Source organism: Thermobia domestica, chromosome 18, assembly GCF_964235325.1.
Source record: "Thermobia domestica chromosome 18, izTheDome1.hap1.1, whole genome shotgun sequence".
NCBI classification, from domain to species: Eukaryota; Metazoa; Arthropoda; class Insecta; order Zygentoma; family Lepismatidae; genus Thermobia; species Thermobia domestica.
Genome location: NC_137471.1, coordinates 99,464,234 through 99,485,893, shown reverse-complemented (window position 1 = coordinate 99,485,893; position 21,660 = coordinate 99,464,234). Strand labels below are relative to the sequence as shown.

The 21,660-nt window shown below is 36.7% G+C and overlaps 1 protein-coding gene across 2 annotated transcripts in view; it reads left to right on the top strand.

Annotated features, from left to right (window-relative positions):
* The window catches only part of LOC145675453 (serine-enriched protein), a 765,040-nt gene that overhangs the window by 536,327 nt on the left and 207,053 nt on the right, over nucleotides 1-21,660 (top strand). For both annotated transcript variants that reach the window (XM_081745877.1, XM_081745876.1), the window contains exon 3: nucleotides 721-877. In XM_081745877.1, the coding sequence (XP_081602003.1) occupies nucleotides 721-877 (157 nt within the window). The remainder of the gene's footprint in view (nucleotides 1-720; nucleotides 878-21,660) is intronic.

Here is a 21,660-nt window from a genome sequence, read left to right as displayed (position 1 = left end):
TGTTCGTATTAAGCAATGTAAAGTGTTGTACCCAAAGACTCATTTGGCTCAGACTGGCGTCATGAAACAACCATGCGTTTTGCTTTGGCTACGTATTCTATCACCTCCGATACTTTAGCTGATTTTGCATTTGTCGATGAATATTTCGTAAGTCGTAGAAAACAGCCACTATTTAAAGAACAGCCTAAAATGTCTATATTGAAGGAACTCAAACCTACGTCCGAGAGATTACAAGCGTTATGACTTAAACCCCTCCGCTATTCTGATTTCCCATCAACAGTTCACACAAACTGTGAATTATTGGACAGTTCTTTTGCCTTGTCGTGAGAAATCATTTGAAAATACAAATCATTTACTTTCGTTGTTGTCAATACTTCGATTGAATGTGAAGTGTATTCATACACAATAAACAGTTTCCTACAGTAAAGAATACCTTCGTGTTTCAGTCGATGTCTGTTTCTTTTCTATTTTTATTTTCTTCCTTTTTCCAAATACATTTATTTTTTGAATTTACCGTATGCTTAAGAACATCGAATGTTTATCATCACAGAAGCAGAACCTCTAGTGAAACGTATTCCACTTAAAAATTACTCATTTTGGAATGTTTATACTTCATCCCTTTATGATATATATAGTATATTCTGTCAATATTTGCGAAGAAGAAAGATTTTTTCTCTAACTTTTAATTTTTACAATGGATATTTGCTCTTGTTGTTTCAGATGTAAAAGTTTTCAAATGGTAAAACGAGGCGAAATATGCCGTATCCCTGGTTGCTCAGTGACTCCCAGTGCTCCTGGTACACCAACACCTATTCGGCTGCCCCAGTTTCAGGGTGATACATTTAGGCAGTTCATCATGTATGTGTATACAGGCAAGGTAAGTTTAATTTGTTTCAGTTTGAACGTGGCTCCAATATTATTCAGCTATTAATATGGCTTAATTAGCCGAATAGAATGGATGGTAGTGTGATCTTACAAAATTGTTGAAGTTCTTTTTTATTACTTCTTTCCATACATGCAGAGGTGTCCACAAGCGAGTGATGACGCATCGTTAAAATTTTAGTGGGAGACGAAAATATGAGATATTTAAATCAGTTAACAGCCAAATTTTTATATTAAAAATGTACATTTTATATAAAGAGAAGCCTTTTAAGCAAAGTTACTCCAGGAGGGGAGAGGGTGATATTAGAGTGGGTGACATATGCAGGAGAAATTAGCAGGAAATGCGTGCTACGATCCTGAAAGCTTAAGAATGCAGTGAATGGAGCGAGAAGACAAAAATATGAAATCCAAATGGAACATGAAGAATTCGAAAGAGAAGATTGAGAATATGAACAAATAAAGAGATAACGATTAAATTGGGATTTGGAGATGTATAAAAATGCATCAGTGAAGAAATGATTCGTTGAATCTGCAACAGAGAATAAATTCGGGAAATGGAAACTGAAATGAAATGAAATGTTTAAGTTTTGCGTCTCACAGTTATGCATGTAAACTAAAGGAGACGATAATAATGATAAAGATATTGGGAGGAAACGGGAGAACCCCGAGAAAGCCCAGGCAGACAGTTTTTGTCCACCACAAAGTCCACTTGGCACAAGTTGAGATCGAACAAGGTATCCCACACACCAGAGGTGAACGCTCTACCACTAAGCCATGGCTGCCCTCTCCCGAAATAAAGTATTGAGACAGTATTTATTTATTTTTCTTGTTGAAACAGAAAGAAATTATTATTATGAAATAAGAATCTGAGGAGTATGTATCGTGCTGTATAAGAATGACTGGATTTTGTATGATTACACAATGTGTTAGAGTGGGTATTACATTACATGTATTACATGTGTATACACAATGTGTTTTTAATTTCGTTTATGTACTTACATACACACTAATTGTTTGCTGAGCAAAACCATATATTTTCATTAAAAATTAAATATGTCTTACAGTTTCAGCATCTAACTCTTTGGCTTCATCAGACACTACGAGATACAGGATAACTGTTATACAACAGCTGAAACATCTTTCCTCTGATTGGCTGTTTCCATATTTTCAAATATATATATTTGAATTCAAGTGGAAGATATAGGAATTTTCAAATAAGTATACTTGAAGGGGATTTGCTGCTGCCAGGAGCCAATCAGAAGAAAGATGTTTCAGCTGTACAGTTATCCTGTATCTCATAGTGTCTGATGAAGCCAAAGAGTTAGTTGGTGAAACTGTAACACATAAATAATTTTAATAAAATTATATTGTTTTGCTCAGCAAACAATTAGTGTGTATGTAATTACATACAAAGCAAAGCTTCTACTTATAGAAAATATCGTTTATATAGCTTATGTTTGTAGTTTGTTTTATAAAATTATACGAGTATTTCACAGTGCAAGAGAACTTTGGAAAACAGTTTTGCTTCTATTTTACAAGAATGTACTCCAGTTTTCAGTCAACTGATTCTCGATTTTTTTTAAATGTGAAATACGAGGAATGTTAACGAAACGAGAAGGCGGGAATTAAAAAAAATGGTACCATAAGTTCCTGGAGGCAAATAAGCAGTTAGATTAGTCAGATAGGTTTAACTCCGCTGTACATACATCTAACTTCTAGGGATGGCCAGAACCGGTTCCTGGTGAAACGGGTTTTTGGCTCTGAACAAATCCGGTTCCGGCACCGGTTTTTCGAATGCAGGTCTGAAACCGGGTTTTCGGATCCAGGTCTGGAACCGTTCTGAAAACCGGATCTCCAAGAACATGTTCCGCCGGACCAGAACTTTGTGGTCATCCTACTACTTCCACTGTACGACCTTCCTTATTGTAGATTTTTATTTTTAATATTGTAGCTAGAAACGCTATTATCATTCTTCTTACAGTAAACCAAACTTGTCAATACTTTATGATAGATCTAACTAGGGATGTACTTCAACCTGAACCCACGAAGTGAGGGTGATGTATATATTTCGTGAAAGCTTGGGTCAAGATAAGATCAAAACCGGTTACCAAAATTGGGGAGGTCTCATGCATTCAGCTTGGTGGCAGCACTTTTCACATTTTTATTAAAATCTTTAAGAGTGTATTACAGTCCGTTGACACCCCGAAAGATCTAAAACGCTGAGACAGATATGAAAGTAGAAAAACATGTCTTTCATCATTTCAAAAGTACAACGTATCAAAGTAAAATAAATTGTCCCAGGGTCCCCCGGAGGGTTCCCAGACGGGGTCCAACTCAAAATTTTTAAATGGAAAGGGGAGTCAACTTTTATATCGTATGAAAGTTGGTGTTAAATGAAAGAAGATAAAACAAGTCTGGACTCTCTACGATAAGCCTGCGCATAATAGCGGCGGGTCGAAATATCAACAAAATCTTCATTGCAGTCTATGGCCACTCGTGTGAATCTGAAACAGTGGGATAAGTGAAAAAAAAAAAAAAAACTTATTCCATAGACTTTTCAATGACGCTTGTGTTAACATTTTGATCCACCGCCATTCTGCACAGGCTTATCATCAAGAGTCGAGACTTGTTTCTTCTTTCACTTAACACCAGCTTTCACATGATACTCAACTTAAAGCCCTTTCCTATTTCAACATTTTGAGTTAGACCCCGTCTTTGACCCTGCGAGAGACTCTAGAACACTTTTTTTTTTTAACTTTCAATCATCGTACTTTTGAAATAATGGCAAATCCGTGTTTTTGTTTCTTACTCCTATCTCATCGTTTCAGGTTCATACGAGTGGCCATAGACTTTGCAATGAAGATTGTGTTGATATTTTGACCCACTGCTGTTTTGCATAGGCTTATGGTAGAGAGTCAAGACTTGATTTATCTTCTTTCATTTAACACTAACTTTCATACGATATGCAAGTTGACTCCCCTTTCCATTTAAAAAAAATTGAGTTGGACCCCGTCTGGGAACCCTCCGGGGGACCCTGGGACAATTTATTTTACTTTGATACGTTGTACTTTTGAAATGATGAAAGACATGTTTTTCTACTTTCATATCTGTCTCAACATTTTAGATCTTTCGGGGTGTCAACGGACTTCAATACACGCTTAAAGATTTTAATAAAAATGAGAAAAGTGCTGCCGCCAAGCAGAATACATGAGACCTCCCCAATTTTGGTAACCAGTTTTGATCTTACTTTGACTCAAGCTTCCAGGAAATGTATACATCACCCCCGGTCAAAAGGGTTCAGGTTCAAGTACATCCCGAGTAAGTTGTTAGTAGTCATTGCTTTCTGCCAATTTTGCATAAGTTCATACGCAAAGCCTTTTAAGTTCATAGTTCATAAGTTCATATGCCAACTTACTTTAAGCAGTGTTAAGAGAAATTGTGATAATGTGCGTATCTATATATTAATAGCGGTGTCTGTGAACAAAAATCTTCAGATCCAAATTGAAAGTGACTATGTTTGTGACTCTTAATCTCTTGAACCACCCGACTGATCTCGATCAAATTTTTGACGTAGATGCAGTTCTGGCCTGGGAATGCTTTTAGCTATTTACTTTGACGGTAGAACTTAGGGGAGGGGGAGCAGCGGCAATTATAAAATAATAAATAAAACTTAATAACTCTTGAACCAAACTACCTATCTCGATCAAATTTTCAACATAGATGACGTTCGTGCCTGGGATGGATTTTACCATTTACCAAAAATCAATAAATATAAAAGTAAAAGTGACAATGATCGTGAGTTAATAACTCTTGAACCACCCGATCGATCTGAATCAAATTTTCAACATAGATGAAGTTCGAACCTGGGAAGTTTTTATTATTTCATTTTGGTGGCAGAACTTAGGGGAGGAGGGTAAATATATGAAAATGAATAAAACTAAATAACTCGTAAACCACCTGCCGATCTTGATCAAACTTTCAACATAGATAAGGTTCGGACTTGGGATGTTTTCATCATTTTACTTTGACTGCACAATATAGGGGAGAGGAAGGGGGGACATATGTAAAAAAAAATAATAATAAATCAAATTTTCAACATACATGACATTCAGACCCGGGATAATTTTTATCATTTAACTTTGACGATGTAACGTAGGGGAGAAGATGACCAAATTTTCAACCACCTGACCGATCTCGATCAAATTTTCATCAACCTAGAGAAACTTCGAATCTGAGATGGTTTCTGTCATGTCACTTTGACGTGTAACTTAAGGGAAGGGGAGAGACATTTGAAAATGATCGAAAATGACCGATATTGGTGTCGAATCTATAGTTTTCGGAGTCGCTGAGATGAAGAATGATACTTCTGATGCCATGCCCCGCAACATGGGGAGGGGAGAGGGATATATAAAAATCACCGAAAATGACCAATGTCAAAGACCGCTTTAACTAATAGGAAAAACGGAACATGTTACTATTTTTCTTTAATTTAACCCAGCGAAATCGGTACGTCTTAGATTCGAGGACGTCTTAAATTCGAGTAATTATCGAGAAATTCTTTATTAAAGATATATTAACGTGTTATTGAAACTACTTTGCTAGCCATAAATATTTTTAATTTTGTATCATATTAAATCATTCAGACAGCAATAGTGTCTTGCGCTTGCGCAGGAGGTGCGAGTTTGCTAGTTGACATTATGAGTCTACTTTATTACTGCAATTATGTAGGAACGTAGCTTTATCTTTAAATATTAATTGTAAAAGTAACAAAACACGTCTTGTGCTAAATAGTATTATCAGAAACCTTAAATTTTCAGAAAAATAAAATTGTTATTCCACAGCCTTTGATCTGAACATCAAGATCTTTATTGAATATTTCACTCAAATATTTCTAGAACTACAATAGATAAAAATATTGTTGTCTGTAATAGAATTTTTGTTAGTGTACTAGGTAAGGTTAGAATCAATATCGTTCTTTATTTCTTCCCCTAACCGAAATTTGGTTGATTTCTTTGTATGCTCATTTTCGTAAAATCAGGAAAACAGTATTAGGAAAATTCTTTGTAATGAAAACCTTGGAGAGTGTTAGGTTGAAATGGAGAAGTTTCGCAGTACATCACTCAATGAATAATTCATAGACCAGACGACGCTTGATGGAAACAATATTTTCTAACTAACTTCGATATTCTAACTAACTAACTTCGATTTTCTATGAAGAGGATTTTTTCAGCTCTCCGAGAGGATGTCTTCCATTGCAGTCTACCAGTCTTTCCGTTTTTGTACATTATCTGACTCCTTATGTGACCAATAAAGACACAACCATGTGTGGCTGATTTAGTTTTCAATTGGCCCTTCGATACTCTCTTTATGGTCACAAAGGTTGTACCAAATTTCACAAAATTAAATCCCCACGTGAAGCGGGTTTGCATATCCAGGCTGCTAACTATGAAAACATTTACGCTCACTCCAACCTCAATCATTTCACGAATTCAACCTGTTTTACGTATGTTATTAGGACATAATATCGATTGTGATTTATTCTAAAAACACTTTTATACATTGCAAGAGCTGTAACGTCCAAATATTTACTGAGAACTCATAGTCGTATCGGAATAAACAAAAGCGAGCATGAAACAGTAAACTGCTTTCACAAAAGACAAAAGAAGATGTGCAAAGGCATACAAAACGGTCGAGTGGTTTGGGTCGATACACTACCAATCACATGTTTGTGTGTTCAAACCCGGTAGCAAGTTGTTTCTGTTTTAAGTGTCTTCTATTTTCATCCGGAGGCTGAAAATATTTCTTTGAGTAACTCATTGAAAACTTCTTTTGTTTCAAATTCGATTAGAACGGAACATTATATGAATTGCGAATCTTAAATCCATAGCTTAAAAAAAAAATGAAGTATACTAACTACTCCATTATCCTCTGATTTGTAACGAAAAACTATTTATAAACAGTGGTGACTTCAGAAAATTATCTTCGGGGGGAATTTCAATATGCAGGTGGAGGGCAAACATTGGTAGTCCACATTGAGCACGATGGAATATATGGTCCTGAAGGCGGAAATTTCTTAGCTCGAGAGGAGTCTCAAATTCTCCCTCAGATCACGTCCTGAAAGCATCATTGCTTAAAAGCTTTTCGTAACAAATATAATATTACACTTGTTTCTCGTTCTACATTTTGAATTGGTAAAATCATAACTTATAGAGGATTATAATAAAAGCATAAAAATTACAATACCAATCATGTATAAATTATCCTGTAAGTTACGAACTTTGGGTCAGATTAAAACTCAAATATTTGTTTTCGGATTGCAGTTAGAAGTAAGTCCTCTCTATATAATCCTGATTGGAAAGCCATGTATAACTCTAATTAATTAATCAATATTTATACAAATATTTTTTTATTTTACTATTTTTACTATTCGATATTATATACACTTCATTTCCAAAATCAAAATCTCGAAAATGTATATTGTACGAGTGCAGATTCACAAATAAATGCTTATTTATCATATATATTGGTCTCTATTCGAAATTCTATTTAATCGAATCCGACAAGAACACAGACAGAAACATCGAGAACAGGTGTAAAAAAAAAAGGATAAAAGTTCTGCAGCCGGCGGAGACTCGAACTTAGTTCGAATGGTGCTTTATAAGCCGAACGCCTTAGACCACTCGGCTATGGTAACAACTAGTAATTTTAGCAAAGGCTTCGAGTAGTAGTTCTTATTACAGAATAACATTTTCTATTGCCTAAAATTTAAACCTAATTTACTTTGATATAATATATCTATTAATTTGTTTCATAAACACGTTTTCATTACTTTGATGAATGATGTATGTTGTTGATATAGATTCTATTACACGTTCTTTCGTAAATATTATAGAAAGTATCAGGGTTATTTATGATCTTTCATGGAAATTGACTGGCGCATGCGCAGTACACAGACAGTTTAAATGGAAGGCGAGGAAGGAAACGCTAACACACTGTTAGAATGTTTCATCGCTGTGAAGTATAAAGAACAGCTAAAATGTATTTTACGCTTGTCATTGCGTAAAGAATCACCAGGTTAATGTTTGTCCAAGTTCTCACTGATCAACTGGACTGATGAAAAATAATTAATATTGTCATTACTGCACAATATGAAGAATAAAGAACGTAAATTACACCACATTGTTCTCGAATTCGAACCTAGCTAAGGAAGGGACAGTAAACAAAATGCGATTTATTCATTCGAATTGAGATAATTCAATGAAACTAGAAATTACACAATCAAAAGGAAAAACATCGTTAAAATGACAATAATACTTTTATCCGAGATGTGAAATAGTTATTAATTAACTGAAATAAAAGTAATATTGGGCATGATATAGAGTAAGAAAAAAAAGTAAATTTATTCTTAGAAACGTTCAAAGTAAATTCACAAATACTTTTTGAAGATATACTACTCTTCCTTAACGTTTTAACGAACTAATAAGTGAACAAGCAAAGGAAAAGAATGAAAAACGAAAGTATTGCTCTTGAAAAAATATAATAAATAAATGAAACTTAAATAAATGTTTACACAAAAAATGACACACTAGTACTTCGTGTAATCACCTCCAGAGTCAATAACTTCTTGAAGTCTGGAGGGGATACTAGATACAAGTCTCGAGCAATACGACGGTGTGTCACGAAAATGTTGCCACAGTTCCATAACATGATTTTGAAGAAACGTTTGGTCTCTGTCTTCACGTCTCTCTTCCCATTCTTGCACCATGTAGGCCCACAGATGTTCAGTTGGGTTCAAATCTGGTGATAGAGGGGGGTCACTCAATACAAATTAACTCTGGATGTTCACTTAGCCACTCTCGTGTTTGCCGGGAAGTGTGAACAGCACTGTTGTCATGCATAAATATATATTCTTCCTGTTCGGGGAAGTTTCTTTCTAAGGACGGTAACAACGTATTTTCGAGGATATTAATGTAAACACTGCTGTTCATTCTCTCAGGCACCGCAACCAAATTTCCAGGACCAGCAGCCGTCATGTATCCCCAAAAGTGTGCTGATATTCGCCCTGAACTAGAAGTTCTGATAATATTTTGTTCAGCATACCTGGTTCCGCGCGGTCTATACAATATAATTCTGCCTTGTTGGTTAGACTCGAAAACCTTCTCGTCGGTCCAGATGACTAAGTCCCAATATGACTGAGGTTGGGTTATGTTATTCTGTGCCCATTCCATTCGTCTGGCCTTATGAGTTTCAGTCAGGAGAGTCTTCCTAGCGGGTCTTGAACAGTGTAGACCAGCCCCCAATAATGTTCTTCTTATTGTTTCGTGAGAACAATTATATTCCGTGGCTTTGTCCAAGAGGATTGACGTGTGGTGTAGAGGTCTGTTGATTACTTCTGTAACTAAAGGTTGATCTTGAACTGCAGTTGTCACTTTTGGCCTTCCACTTCTTGACCGAGACCTGAACCATTCACCACCTTCTTCATGTCGCTGAACCCATTTCTTGACCGTTTTCTTGTCACATCCTAGATCTCTAGCAATCTGAGGCACAGTTTGTCCCATTTTTGCTCGGCCTATGATTTCTCCTCTCAGAGCAACAGACAGTTCTCCACAACCTTTAGAGCGAGGCATTTTCAGAACCTGTTAGAAATTTGCGTTCTGGCGTGTATGATAAATGTCGGTAAAGTGCATCTTTCTGTTTCTACTGCGCATGCACCAGTCAATTTTCATGAAAGATCATAAATAATCATGACAATTGTTGTAATATTTATGAACGAATACGTAATAGAACCTATATTAACAACATCATTCATCAAAGTAAAGAATACCGTAAACGTAAAACAATTTCAACAGACTATTACATCAGGCCAAAATAGGCTTAAACTTCAGAAGATACTGTAACAAAAGATTGAACATGAAACACGCTTACTACGTTTTCAACTTGTCACATTAGCCGAGTGGACTAAGGCATTTGGCTAGAGATTCTGAGGCACCATTCAAGAGTAGTTCGAATCCCACCACAGTACAATTTGGTTTTACCTCTTTCTTGACGTTTCTGTTTGTGATCCTGCCGGATTCTATTAAATATAATTTCGTAATACGCTAAAATATACGTAATATTTGAAATTCTTAACCTCCCATTTTTACATTTTTCAAGCTCAGCTGAGAAGAAAGAGGGAAAATGAAAGTACAAAGATTTACAATAATTACTTAGCATTTACTGTCATTGTAATTGTAGATACTTTATTTATGAAAATGTATAATGAACTAAAAATATATTTAGTAGGTCACATGTCTCCATTTTTCGATTCTAACTTGAAAGTTACAGTTTAGGCGGTGACATATCAAAGACCCAGGGGGTTGAGGGGGTTGTAACCCCTCCCATTCAAACTTTTATATTCTGCTGAAATAAAAAGTGTTTCAGTTTATAATCTTGGAAAAGCAACAATCACTGTGTGTGGAGGACGATTTATTTATACTACGATTTATCACTTCCAAATGTGTAGAAGATGTGACTTGATATTGTGCATAATCATTCAAGAAATATAACACAACGAACGGACTTCGTAAACCCTTCACGCCACCCCAGGAGGAGGAAGTGCGTCCCGCCGTCCCCCGGTTGGGAACTACTGCTTGCGAGGGAAACATTCTAACAGTGTGTTAGCGTTTCCTTCCCTCGCCTTTCAATTGAACTGTCTGTGTACTGCACATGCGCCAGTCAATTTCCATAAAAGATCATAAATAACCCTGATACTTGCTACGAGTATAATATTTACGAATGAACGTGTAATAGAATCTATATCAACAACATACATCATTCATCAAAGTAATGAAAACGTGTTCATGAAACAAATTAATAGATATATCAAAGTAAATTAGGTTTAAATTTTAGGCAATAGAAAATGTTATTCTGTAATAAGAACTACTACTCGAAGCCTTTGCTAAAATTACTAGTTGTTACCATAGCCGAGTGGTCTAAGGCGTTCGGCTTATAAAGCACCATTCGAACTAAGTTCGAGTCTCCGCCGGCTACAGAACTTTTCTCTCTCTCTCTCTCTCTCTCTCTCTCTCTTTTTCCACCTGTTCTCGATGTTTCTGTCTGTGTTCTTGTCGGATTCGATTAAATAGAATTTCGAATAGAGACCAATATATATGATAAATAAGCATTTATTTGTGAATCTGCACTCGTACAATATACATTTTCGAGATTTTGATTTTGGAAATGAAGTGTATATAATATCGAATAGTAAAAATAGTAAAATAAAAAAAATATTTTTATGAAAATAGGAAGACACTTAAAAAAGAATCAACTTGCTACCGGGTTTGAACACACAAACATGTGATTGGTAGTGTATCGACCCAAACCACTCGACCGTTTTGTATGCCTTTGCACATCTTCTTTTGTCTTTTGTGAAAGCAGTTTACTGTTTCATGCTCGCTTTTGTTTATTCCGATACGACTATGAGTTCTCAGTAAATATTTGGACGTTACAGCTCTTGCAATGTATAAAAGTGTTTTTAGAATAAATCACAATCGATATTATGTCCTAACAACATACGTAAAACAGGTTGAATTCGTGAAATGATTGAGGTTGGAGTGAGCGTAAATGTTTTCATAGTTAGCAGCCTGGATATGCAAACCCGCTTCACGTGGGGATTTAATTTTGTGAAATTTGGTACATTTTTTTTTAGGGGGGCGCGATGGCTCAGTGGTAGAGAGAGCATTCACCTCTGGTGCTTGGGGTCCCGGGTTCGATCCCAGCTCGCGCCGTGTGGACTTTGTGGTGGACAAACACCGTGCTCGTGGGTTTTCTCGGGGTTCTCCCGTTTCCTCCCACTTTCTTCATTCCACCATTTTACTCATTTCTCATTATCACGGTCTCCTTTAGCCTAACCGGCATAATCGTGGGACGTTAAACTTAAAGATTTCATTTCATTTTTTTTTCGATCCATGACAGATTGTTTCACTTGTTTCTACATAGTACTGGAAATTGTCTGAGCCATAAAAATTTTGAGATTCTTAAATGATCTTTCACTTTAAACATTTCTATACATGAATTCAATCAATTTTATGATTGCTGAGGAATTGTTACTTGATCACTGATATTTTTTTGAAAACGGGTAATTTTCCGGAAAAATATAGCAGAAAAGTTTCCACCTCACATCACGGCTAAACAACGATGTAGGAATAAGTGGAGTATTCCTTTATGAATCGGAAAATTTTCTGGAAGGTTTTCCGGAAAATTTTCACCACTGGACATTATACTAGAGAACATTTATGAAGACTATAATCGTAGGTTCAATTCTTACAGCAAACTTACGAGGCACTTTAACTGCATTCGAAGTAAATCAAATTACAAGATGATATTAGATTATATGACTAGCAAAAGGTGACATCGAGCTCATTTCAAGAGAAACATTCTGTTACAATTAAAAACTAAAGAAGAGTTGTAACGTCACAATTTTGATAGATTAGGAGCGTATGGATCCGATGGCATCTGCAAATATGGGTATTAGAAACGTCTAAGGTGGTTGGCTGAAATAATTTCACAGCTTTGATTACTTCTATCAACAAATTTAAGGCTAAATATGACATTTCTTCCAGGCACATTACTACGTTCTTCACACGTAAGGACATACAAGAAGATCATAGTATTCGTCAGAAGCAAATATGTAACAGCCGGGAAGTGACAGGAACAACGGATAAGAAGATATTTAGAGGCGAGAAAAACACAATTGGTGTGGTGCAGTCTGTGCATAACTCTACACCCTGCTGTACTCGTACGACTGATGTGGGTTTATCAATTACTGGCAGATTAGCTAACAAGTTTCATATCTGTTTTCAAGAGCCACGAACACTTTTGGCTCAAGTGCTTCAAAGAAACTTGAAGCAACATGTTCACCAAACATTCATGTGGATGCAAGCAAAAGTGACAAAATGACGAAAGGGCATATGAAAAGTTTTCTAACTATCGACCTTGATAAACGTGAACGTGACGATGCGAAGCTCTTATTGCTGCATGATTCCTGGCCAGGCCATAGGCCTAAATATCGTACTCTGTTAGTTGAAAGTTCTCCGAACAAAGACGTACCATCAAGATATTGCCAGCTTCTTGATGTGCACTCCTTTAGGCAATTTAAGCTGTACGTGGAAGGATCATTGATTTTGTAAGACTACAATGTCAGAAACCACAAGAAAAGTTGCACAATCGTCATTTCATCGTCAGACTTCACTCCGTACTATACAATTAACTTTCTCCATTGAAATAGAAGTCTATATTACGTTATGCTTGGCAAAAGGCAGGTTACAATATTGATAGATCCATATTATCGTTAAAAATGTAATTAGTGTAGCGTTTGATCTTAGACTGCTTAAAGGCAGAAGTTCTGCTGAATGTAAAAATGCGGCGTTAGTCAGATGTGCATTTTGTTCTGTTCCACTTTGCTTTGACCACTTCGTTGATATATCACACCTGCACTTGGAGGACTGAATAACGGAGGACTTGGCAATACTATCAGGTCAGTGGAAAAGGTTTGTTGTTCAGATAGCGTAATTATTTATACGTAGTGGGAAATATAGTACGATGTCACGACATTGCAATATGTGTGTTTTTGATCTTATTATATCGATATTTTGTTTCTTCGCGTTACCAAAGTTCCTCTGACCTGGAATAGATGATGATTCAAATGTCCCTCGTGGTAAGACGTGCAGTCTTCCATGCGAATTGCTCATACCACTGTTATTGGCATAAACGATTTATGTTCTAAGCACATTTTCGTGCCGTTTTGAGCATTTGAGGTCGTGCTTATCCCTTGTAAGTATTTATATCAGGCGCGTAATTTGGAGCTTCGGAGAGGGGAGCCTTCTAGTTCGATATAGGATGCAAAACATGAGATATTCTTGTACCAGCAAGAATGACCAAGAAATCCGCTCCATATAATTCATGCATTTAATATCCTGTAAGTGTAAAAAGGACTGTGATCGTATGTGCGGTTGTCGGAAAGCAGAAATTGTGCGCTCTAAAGTATGTCGTCAGGGTCGAGAAGTTGGACGTATGAATGCACAACCAAATGATGAAGATCACGGAAATGAACGAGATAACAATGATAATCTAATTGATTTTTTTAAAAAAAAAGTCTGAATGGACTAGTTATAAAAATGTTCTTAAAGTGCATATTAACTTCTAATATAAACATTAAGTTTGATTTGAAGAATACTAGTAGGAAAACTGCATTCTACTTATAAACAAGACATTTAAAAACAAAATTACATTCAAATAAATATTGTAGTTAAGAGTGATTTTAAGTGTGTGAATTACGGTTTTCTCATGTAATACTTTCTAATACTGTCAGTAATAACTTTTGTGATATATTTACGTGGTGTAAAACTGTGTGTCATAAAAGCTTACTTCATTGGGAAAAAATGTACACCGTTTTTAAAGAAATTAATAATTAGAATGGTAAAAACGGTGGTGCAGGTTTTTTTAAACATACGATAATTGTCAGTGTTGCAAATTTTAAACAATTTATATGAAAATCGCTTTTTGTCCCGAAATTTTGGATTTTATGTTTCCTCCACAGATTGGAGTTAATTATTATAAGTGTTACCTCGTTGGAATTTACGTTTCTTGAGATTTCCGACGATATGTAACTCTTGGTCCTATGTAATAACAGAAAGTGACTAGAGCCGTGTAAGTGAATGTCACCTTATGCACTTTTGTGCAGAGGTCAGAAACTAATATTGGTTATCATTTTTTTCTCAGCTTGTATTGCACCGATTTGTGTTTTTGTTGGCTATGTTTGAGATAAATACTGACATCTGTTGGTATTGTTTTGTTGATGTGTAATAACTGTCAGTGTTGCAAACTTCCCATGATTTCTGAAAATATATATTTTTTTAAAAAAATAAAAAACTTTTCTTCCTTTTCTTCCAGAAATTTAGCACGATGGACATATATGTTATTTACTTAGATTTTCTGTCTTTCAAACTTTCCAACCATATACGATTCATGGCTTTGTGATAATTAGAACAGTGGCTAGAAGAATAAACGTAAAGAGTGACTATTTCCATAAATTCCTTGTCATCGTCTAAAGATGGCGGACATTTTTCAAAATTGCAGGAAAAGCTACAGTGAGATTTTAGGGGACTTTTAGTATGTTATTCCTGACGGATTCCCCTACTTCCATACCAATTTTCAGCTTGTTACTAATTTGTTTCTTTCTTAATCTTACCTTTACTGGAGTAAAGATATTATTTATTGTTCGAAACAAATTGAGAAAGTTGGTGCAGGCGGATGTTGGTTGAAAGCCCCACAACCTCGCCAAGGTCTCCACCGTCTGTGAGTGTCTACTTTTGACTGGAGATTTACGTAAAATCATATGCACCATACGATCTTACGCCGGAGAACCAGATTCTAGCAAATTCCTTGATATTTCACTTAGCAAATCTTTGGAGTTCCTTTAATGTCAAAGGTTTTGGTGCGATACTTTATCAAATAATTTGCTAGTGGGTGATCGTGAGATGAAGGGTGGGAAGAATTATAACAAATACCTTGGTATTTCACTTAGCAAACCACATGGTATTCTTTCAATCCCAAAAGTTTTGTTACGATACTCTACCAAAGAATTTGTTATAAGAAAAAAAGGGTGGAAAGAGAATGATGAACTAAAATAATGTTAATGTGTTTGTGTGTAGAGGATTGTTGAAGATGAGAAAGTAAGGAAATTTGAGAGGAAGTATTAGTGTAAGCAAGAAGGAAAATGAAGATAAATGAATAAAATGCTGCTATGGTTGTAAAGAAACATTGTTGTATTTTTATATTTTTTCTCTCTTAAATCGATTTTTTTTTTCTGTATTAAGTATTGTTTCATCACTATTGTTGTTAATTTATTCAACACTTAGAGTAATAGAAATTCGTTGGTTCTTTTCATATGTTCTCACATAAAAATACATATTCGTATGAGGTTTGGCTTGATCTCTTGCAGTGCTCCTAGTTTTTCTTAGACAAATTTCGTACCAACGAAACGTTTTCTCTTTTAGAGTTAAACTAAATTGCCAAAACTTAGTAAATGGTGGTCTTACTGCATTTATGACAAGTAGTATGTACGTGTTTGTAAAGAAATGCATTTCTATTGTATTTATGAAACACACATTGACTAAAATCACTAAATACGCCGAATGCCCACTGAATGTGACCACCTATTTAGTACTTTGTTTGTCCATATATTGCTCAGATGATGGCCTGGACAGGGCGTGCCATGGATTCTTATAGTTGCTAATGTCTTTCCACGGGGATATGACACCATATATTCCTCATGACGTCCCACAATGAGCCCACAGATGTCGGTGTAGGAGTCATGGTGCGAAGAACTCGTTCCACAACGTCCCATAAATGATCTCTAGAATTAAGATCCTGTGAGTTAGAAGACCAATTCACATGCTACGGCTTCGTGGAATGTTTCTTAAACCAAGTAAGTACATTCCTGGCTTGGTGGCACCGTGCATTGTCGTCCTGGAAAATGACATCATGAGGATAGAAGTTTTGCATTGTGGAGTGTACGTGATCCCTTGACATCTGCGGATACACAATGGCTGTCACATTATGGTTCACGCACCCAACGGTCCCAGTCCATGCCAACAGAAATATCCCGAAGCCATACAGCCGCCCCAACTTGTTTGTACAGTATGCACCGTGCACGATGGATTCATAGCTTCGTGCTGTTGGCACCACACATCCACACGCCCGTCCGAAAAGAGTAGCACAAACCGTAATTTATCGTACAAATACACTCTTTTCCTTATTGTACCAACACACCATTTTCCAATCATCGACGGTTCAATTAGCGTGTTCCCATGCCCAAGCGCGACGAAGTTGGCAGTGCCGAGTCGTAAAAGTGCGGGTGACGAGTGGGGCGTTTGCTGTGTAACTTCATGCGTGCCAGTGTGCGTCGTATAGTTGCGTAATCAGCTCGGCAGCTGGCCACACTTTCTTCTGTGGAGGATGAGTCGCAATTCAGTGAGCCCTTACTTGTGAGACATGATTCACGATAACCTGCACGGACTGGTCGCTGAAGTGTAACTAGTCTATCTGTTCGATTGGCCAGGTTGTATATCTCACAGTATGTGTCGTTGACCACAGCGACACCTACCATTCAGACGCAAATTGTGTTTGAATTGGCTACCTCTTTTGTACGAAGTGCTTCCATATTTTTATTTATCATCTCTCTCTCTTTATCTCTCTCTCTCTCTCTCTCTCTCTATATATATATATATATATATATATATATATATATATATATATATATATATATATATATATATATATATTTACTGTAATAATGTACTAACAATGATACAAAGCGGCGCAGTGAAACGGGCCATTTTGAAAACGCTATTAAGAAGAAATTGTTAAATTTATTTTAAATTCGCCAATACGTTGCACTCCAACTTGTTATACGGTCACCAAAAAAATTATCACAACTTCTTTCTTTTTTTAAAAAAAAAAAATTCCTTGTGTCGGTATGTCACTGAAACGTCGCATTGTGGAAGTACGAGGGCTGTCTAAAAAGTATCCGACCTTTGGCCAGAAAAATAGTTGCGAATACCTGACAGATTTGGGACCCTAATCCCCTTCAAAGTAGGCCCCTTGTGCTTCCACACACTTAGCCCACCGATCCTTCCACTGCTGGAAACACCGCTGGAAGTCTTCTTTTGGAATGTTGTTCAGCTCCGTCGTCGTGTTCCGCATTATGTCTTCTCTACTCTCAAAACGGGATCCCTTCAGAGGCGTCTTCAATTTTGGAAACAACCAGAAGTCACAAGGAGCCAGGTCTGGAGAGTAGGGAGGTTGGCGAACGGTTGTAATTCCATGTTTGGCTAAGAACGTGTGGATCAATTGGGATGAATGTGCTGGGGCGTTGTCATGATGGACGTGCCAGTTCTTCGCTGTCCACATGTCTGGTCTTTTGCGCCGGACTGCGTCACGGAGTCGCCTGAGAACATCTTGATAGTACTCCTTTGTCACTGTTTGTCCTTCCGGTGCGTACTCGTGATGCACAATTCCACGGGCATGGAAGAAAACAGTCAGCAACACCTTGATTTTGCTTCGCACCTGCCGCGTTTTCTTCGGCCTTGGAGAATCGGGATGCTTCCATTGAGACGATTGTTGTTTCTGGGTCGTACCCGTACACCCATGACTCATCTCCAGTTATCACGGAATTCAGATACCCAGGATCAGTGTTGGTGGTGTCCAGAAGGTCCTGTGCAACGTCTAAACGGGTGTCTTTTTGTTCCTGAGACAACAACTTGGGTACAAATTTAGCAGCCACTCGTTTCATGTTCAAATTGTCACGCAAAATTGCATGTGCCTCACTCCAACTTCTTCTGCAATCTCCCGCACTGTCAAACGGCAATCTGCCATCACCAAATTTCACACCCGCTCAACAACAGCTGCATTACGAGCAGTTTGGGGCCTGCCGCTACGCCGCTCACTCTCGACTGATGTGCGGCCATCTTTGAATCGGTTGAACCATTGTTTAGTTTGTGTTACACCCATCGCATCTTCTCCAAACACCTGCTGAATCTTACGAATTGTTTGGCTTTGAGAATCACCCAGCCTTTGACAGAATTTGATGCAGTATCTTTGCTCAATTCGTTCAGTCATCTTGCGAGAAACACTAAATCCGACGAACACTACCAACAGCACCTCACTTCGCGACCACCAGCTCACGACTGGCACACGCGAACGCGGTGAAAAAATTCAAGCATGCGCATTAAGATTCCTCCTTCCACCGTGCACGGTGGCGCCGCCTGAGAATCACTACTTTGCGTGGAAAAAATTAAGGTCGGATACTTTTTAGACAGGCCTCGTAGTTGCAAGAAAATTCGAAACATCGTTAGTATTTTTAGTTCGTTAATGATTGTAGTCTGTGGTGATTTCAGATTTCCCTTTCGACCCTATCGATTTCGATTTAGAGGCTTTCAGTACAGTAGGTGTTAAAATTATTACTGCTTAAATATTGGTTGTCCACATTGAGTACAATTAGGGGCCCGCAGGCGGAGCAAGAATTTTTTAGTTGCAGAGAGGAATTTCCCGCGGTTCGCCACTTGAAGCTTCCGCTCTTATAATAATTGAAAAAGCATAGTTAGTACCGATGAACTCGATTCATGTGTATTAATCCGGGTGCCCTGATAACTTTAATGAAATTCCAAACATTAGTAAGGATTTGACTCACTTCCTATCGTGTAGAACTTCCTGCTAATTCGACTTATATATTGTTCTTCTTAAATAGCTTATCTATTGATCATCGGGTCGAAATGCATGACCTTCACTAGGAATATCATTTCTCTGACTGTTATTCATCCTTAAGATCACCTTTCCTCCTAGGGCCTTCTGGTTCTATTTTGAGTCCTGCCGTCATCGGTGACGTGGTATTGTAATCGAACTTTCTTCGAGGCGAGATAGTGTGATGTAGAGCAGCGTGTAACTGTTGATTTCACATGATAGTCTAAATACCCACCAAATGCATCGTATTCAAGCCTTGATACATCAATACAAAGATGTCAATTTATAGCCACATTTTAATCATTTTAGATCCCTAATTCCGTTTGTACTGTTAAGTTTTCATAACACACTCTTAGACGCACTTTCTCTTTTCATGTGGAAAGAGAGCGAAAGATATTCTCGAAATACCACGTATCAAGACGTGCAGTGCAAGGATAAATAAATTGAATTCATTCTAAATTGTTTCAGTCGCGTTAACAGCGTGATTACCAATCTACGCCAATCATTCTTTTCGTTGTTGTTTCTTTCAAGTATTGACATGAAGAGCGAAAATGATGAAAGTGAAAGAAAGAGACACATATGTAGTATATCGACTGAATCGATTTAGCTTGTAAAAGTATTTCAAAGTTTAGTTTCCACTTCAGTCTAACGCACCACTGGTGTTCAACCTGTGCTTGGTGGTAGGTATGATTTGATACTAACCTCTAAAGCAGCCAATGTGTTGGTAACCCTGCTGTCCAAAGTCAGTAGACGATAGTTGAAACAAACGTTTAGTAGATAGGGCAAATGAGTCCAACTAACGAAGATTAAATGGAGAAGTACGTTTACTCTTAAGTTTCTGTTTATTAAAACGCCGAATCATTCCTAACTGTATTTTTAAAGATGTTCATTTGTTATCAATTATTGTATCGTTTCTTGTATTATATCAGCGACATTATATTAAGTTCGTAACACTAAACTACTGAGAGCTTATTATTTTGACGTAATTGCCTTTCCACTTCTAGATGTTAATGTTGATATATAAAATACGGAAGTAAACTGCTTTGATGTTCTTTTTTTAATTGAGGAAAACTAATGGGGCAGTAGAGAAGAGAAAATCATTATTTTGAAACATTTCTCGTTGCTATTAAAACGTTATTTACCAAACTTACAGGAAGCACAATTTTATGGTGTGGAGAAATCTGATGACTAGGATGACACACATAGAAAGGGAAAGAGGAAAACAGAGTCGATGAATCAAAGTAATTACAATGATACTGTTTGCTTAGCGAAGGAAACCGAACTGGAAATAATCATCTCAAAATATTTGTATGCACTCAGTAAGAAAGAGAGAAATCGGGTAAGAGAACGATGATATATATATTTCCAGCTATCGATTAAAGCGTTGTAATGCTCCTAGAAACAAATGGCATTGCAGGCAACCCGGTAAATAGTAAAAAACCGAGATAATAAATACACATTTGTTGAAGGCAAATAAGTACATTGCGTTTTGTACGTTGAACAATAAATTACAGAAGCACTGAAAAAATCTGACTCATTTCACATACTCCTTTGACGATTTGCACATTTTTTTATTTGTTTACTATAATAAAAATATAAGAATGTTACGAATTCTGTTTCTCTAATATTTTAAACTGTAGTGAGTGGAACCAAAGTCGCACACACAACACATCATCGTTACATTTATCTATGGAAACGTTTCTATAAGGTGCCATCAAATGAAAAGATCCATTTTCATGAAAAGACTTTATTATAGAAAGTAGTGTTAGAGAATTATGTCAACTAATGTAATCAAATGGAGAATACCACCCCTCTTTTTTATGATAGGGTATCATAAATTCTATTGTGATATACAAAGGAAGGTCATAAAACCTTTTGTTGTAGATACAGAAGAATATGATATAAAAGTTATTGTTAACGTATATGTTAAAGAATAGGGTATAATAAACCTGTTGTTAAGGATATAATAAAATACTTTGGCGTATGAACAAGGAGAATAATGGATGGGATGGGAGAAGCTTATATTTTAGACTTTGATGATAAAGGAATAGGGAAGGAGGTGAAAGAAAAAGGTTCTATTTTGTTATTGTTTAACAATGAAATGATCGAATTGATTTATCATGGAAAGATTTTGTTAGAACGCGGGTGTTTGCTTTTAGGTGTTTTTATAAGGAAGCGGGTTTTCTTTGATATTTTGAAAAGAAAATTTTTAATGTAAGCAAATACATTCCGAAATGTTTGCACCGATAGAATAAAGATGTAGTAAAATTAATGTTTACTATTACATTATATTCTTTTGATGTAAATGAAAAACCTCACATGTACTTCCTGTGCGTGTACCTTGAATTCACAGAAAACACTATACGTTTATAGGATATTAACATAATTGGAAGGTGGGAAAAACTTGTTTGAACACGCACCCTGGTGGCCGGTCCTGGTAACGCGGTGCGGGTGCACGGTGCTTAAGTGAGAGCGGGAACGCAAAAATACGCGCGCGGG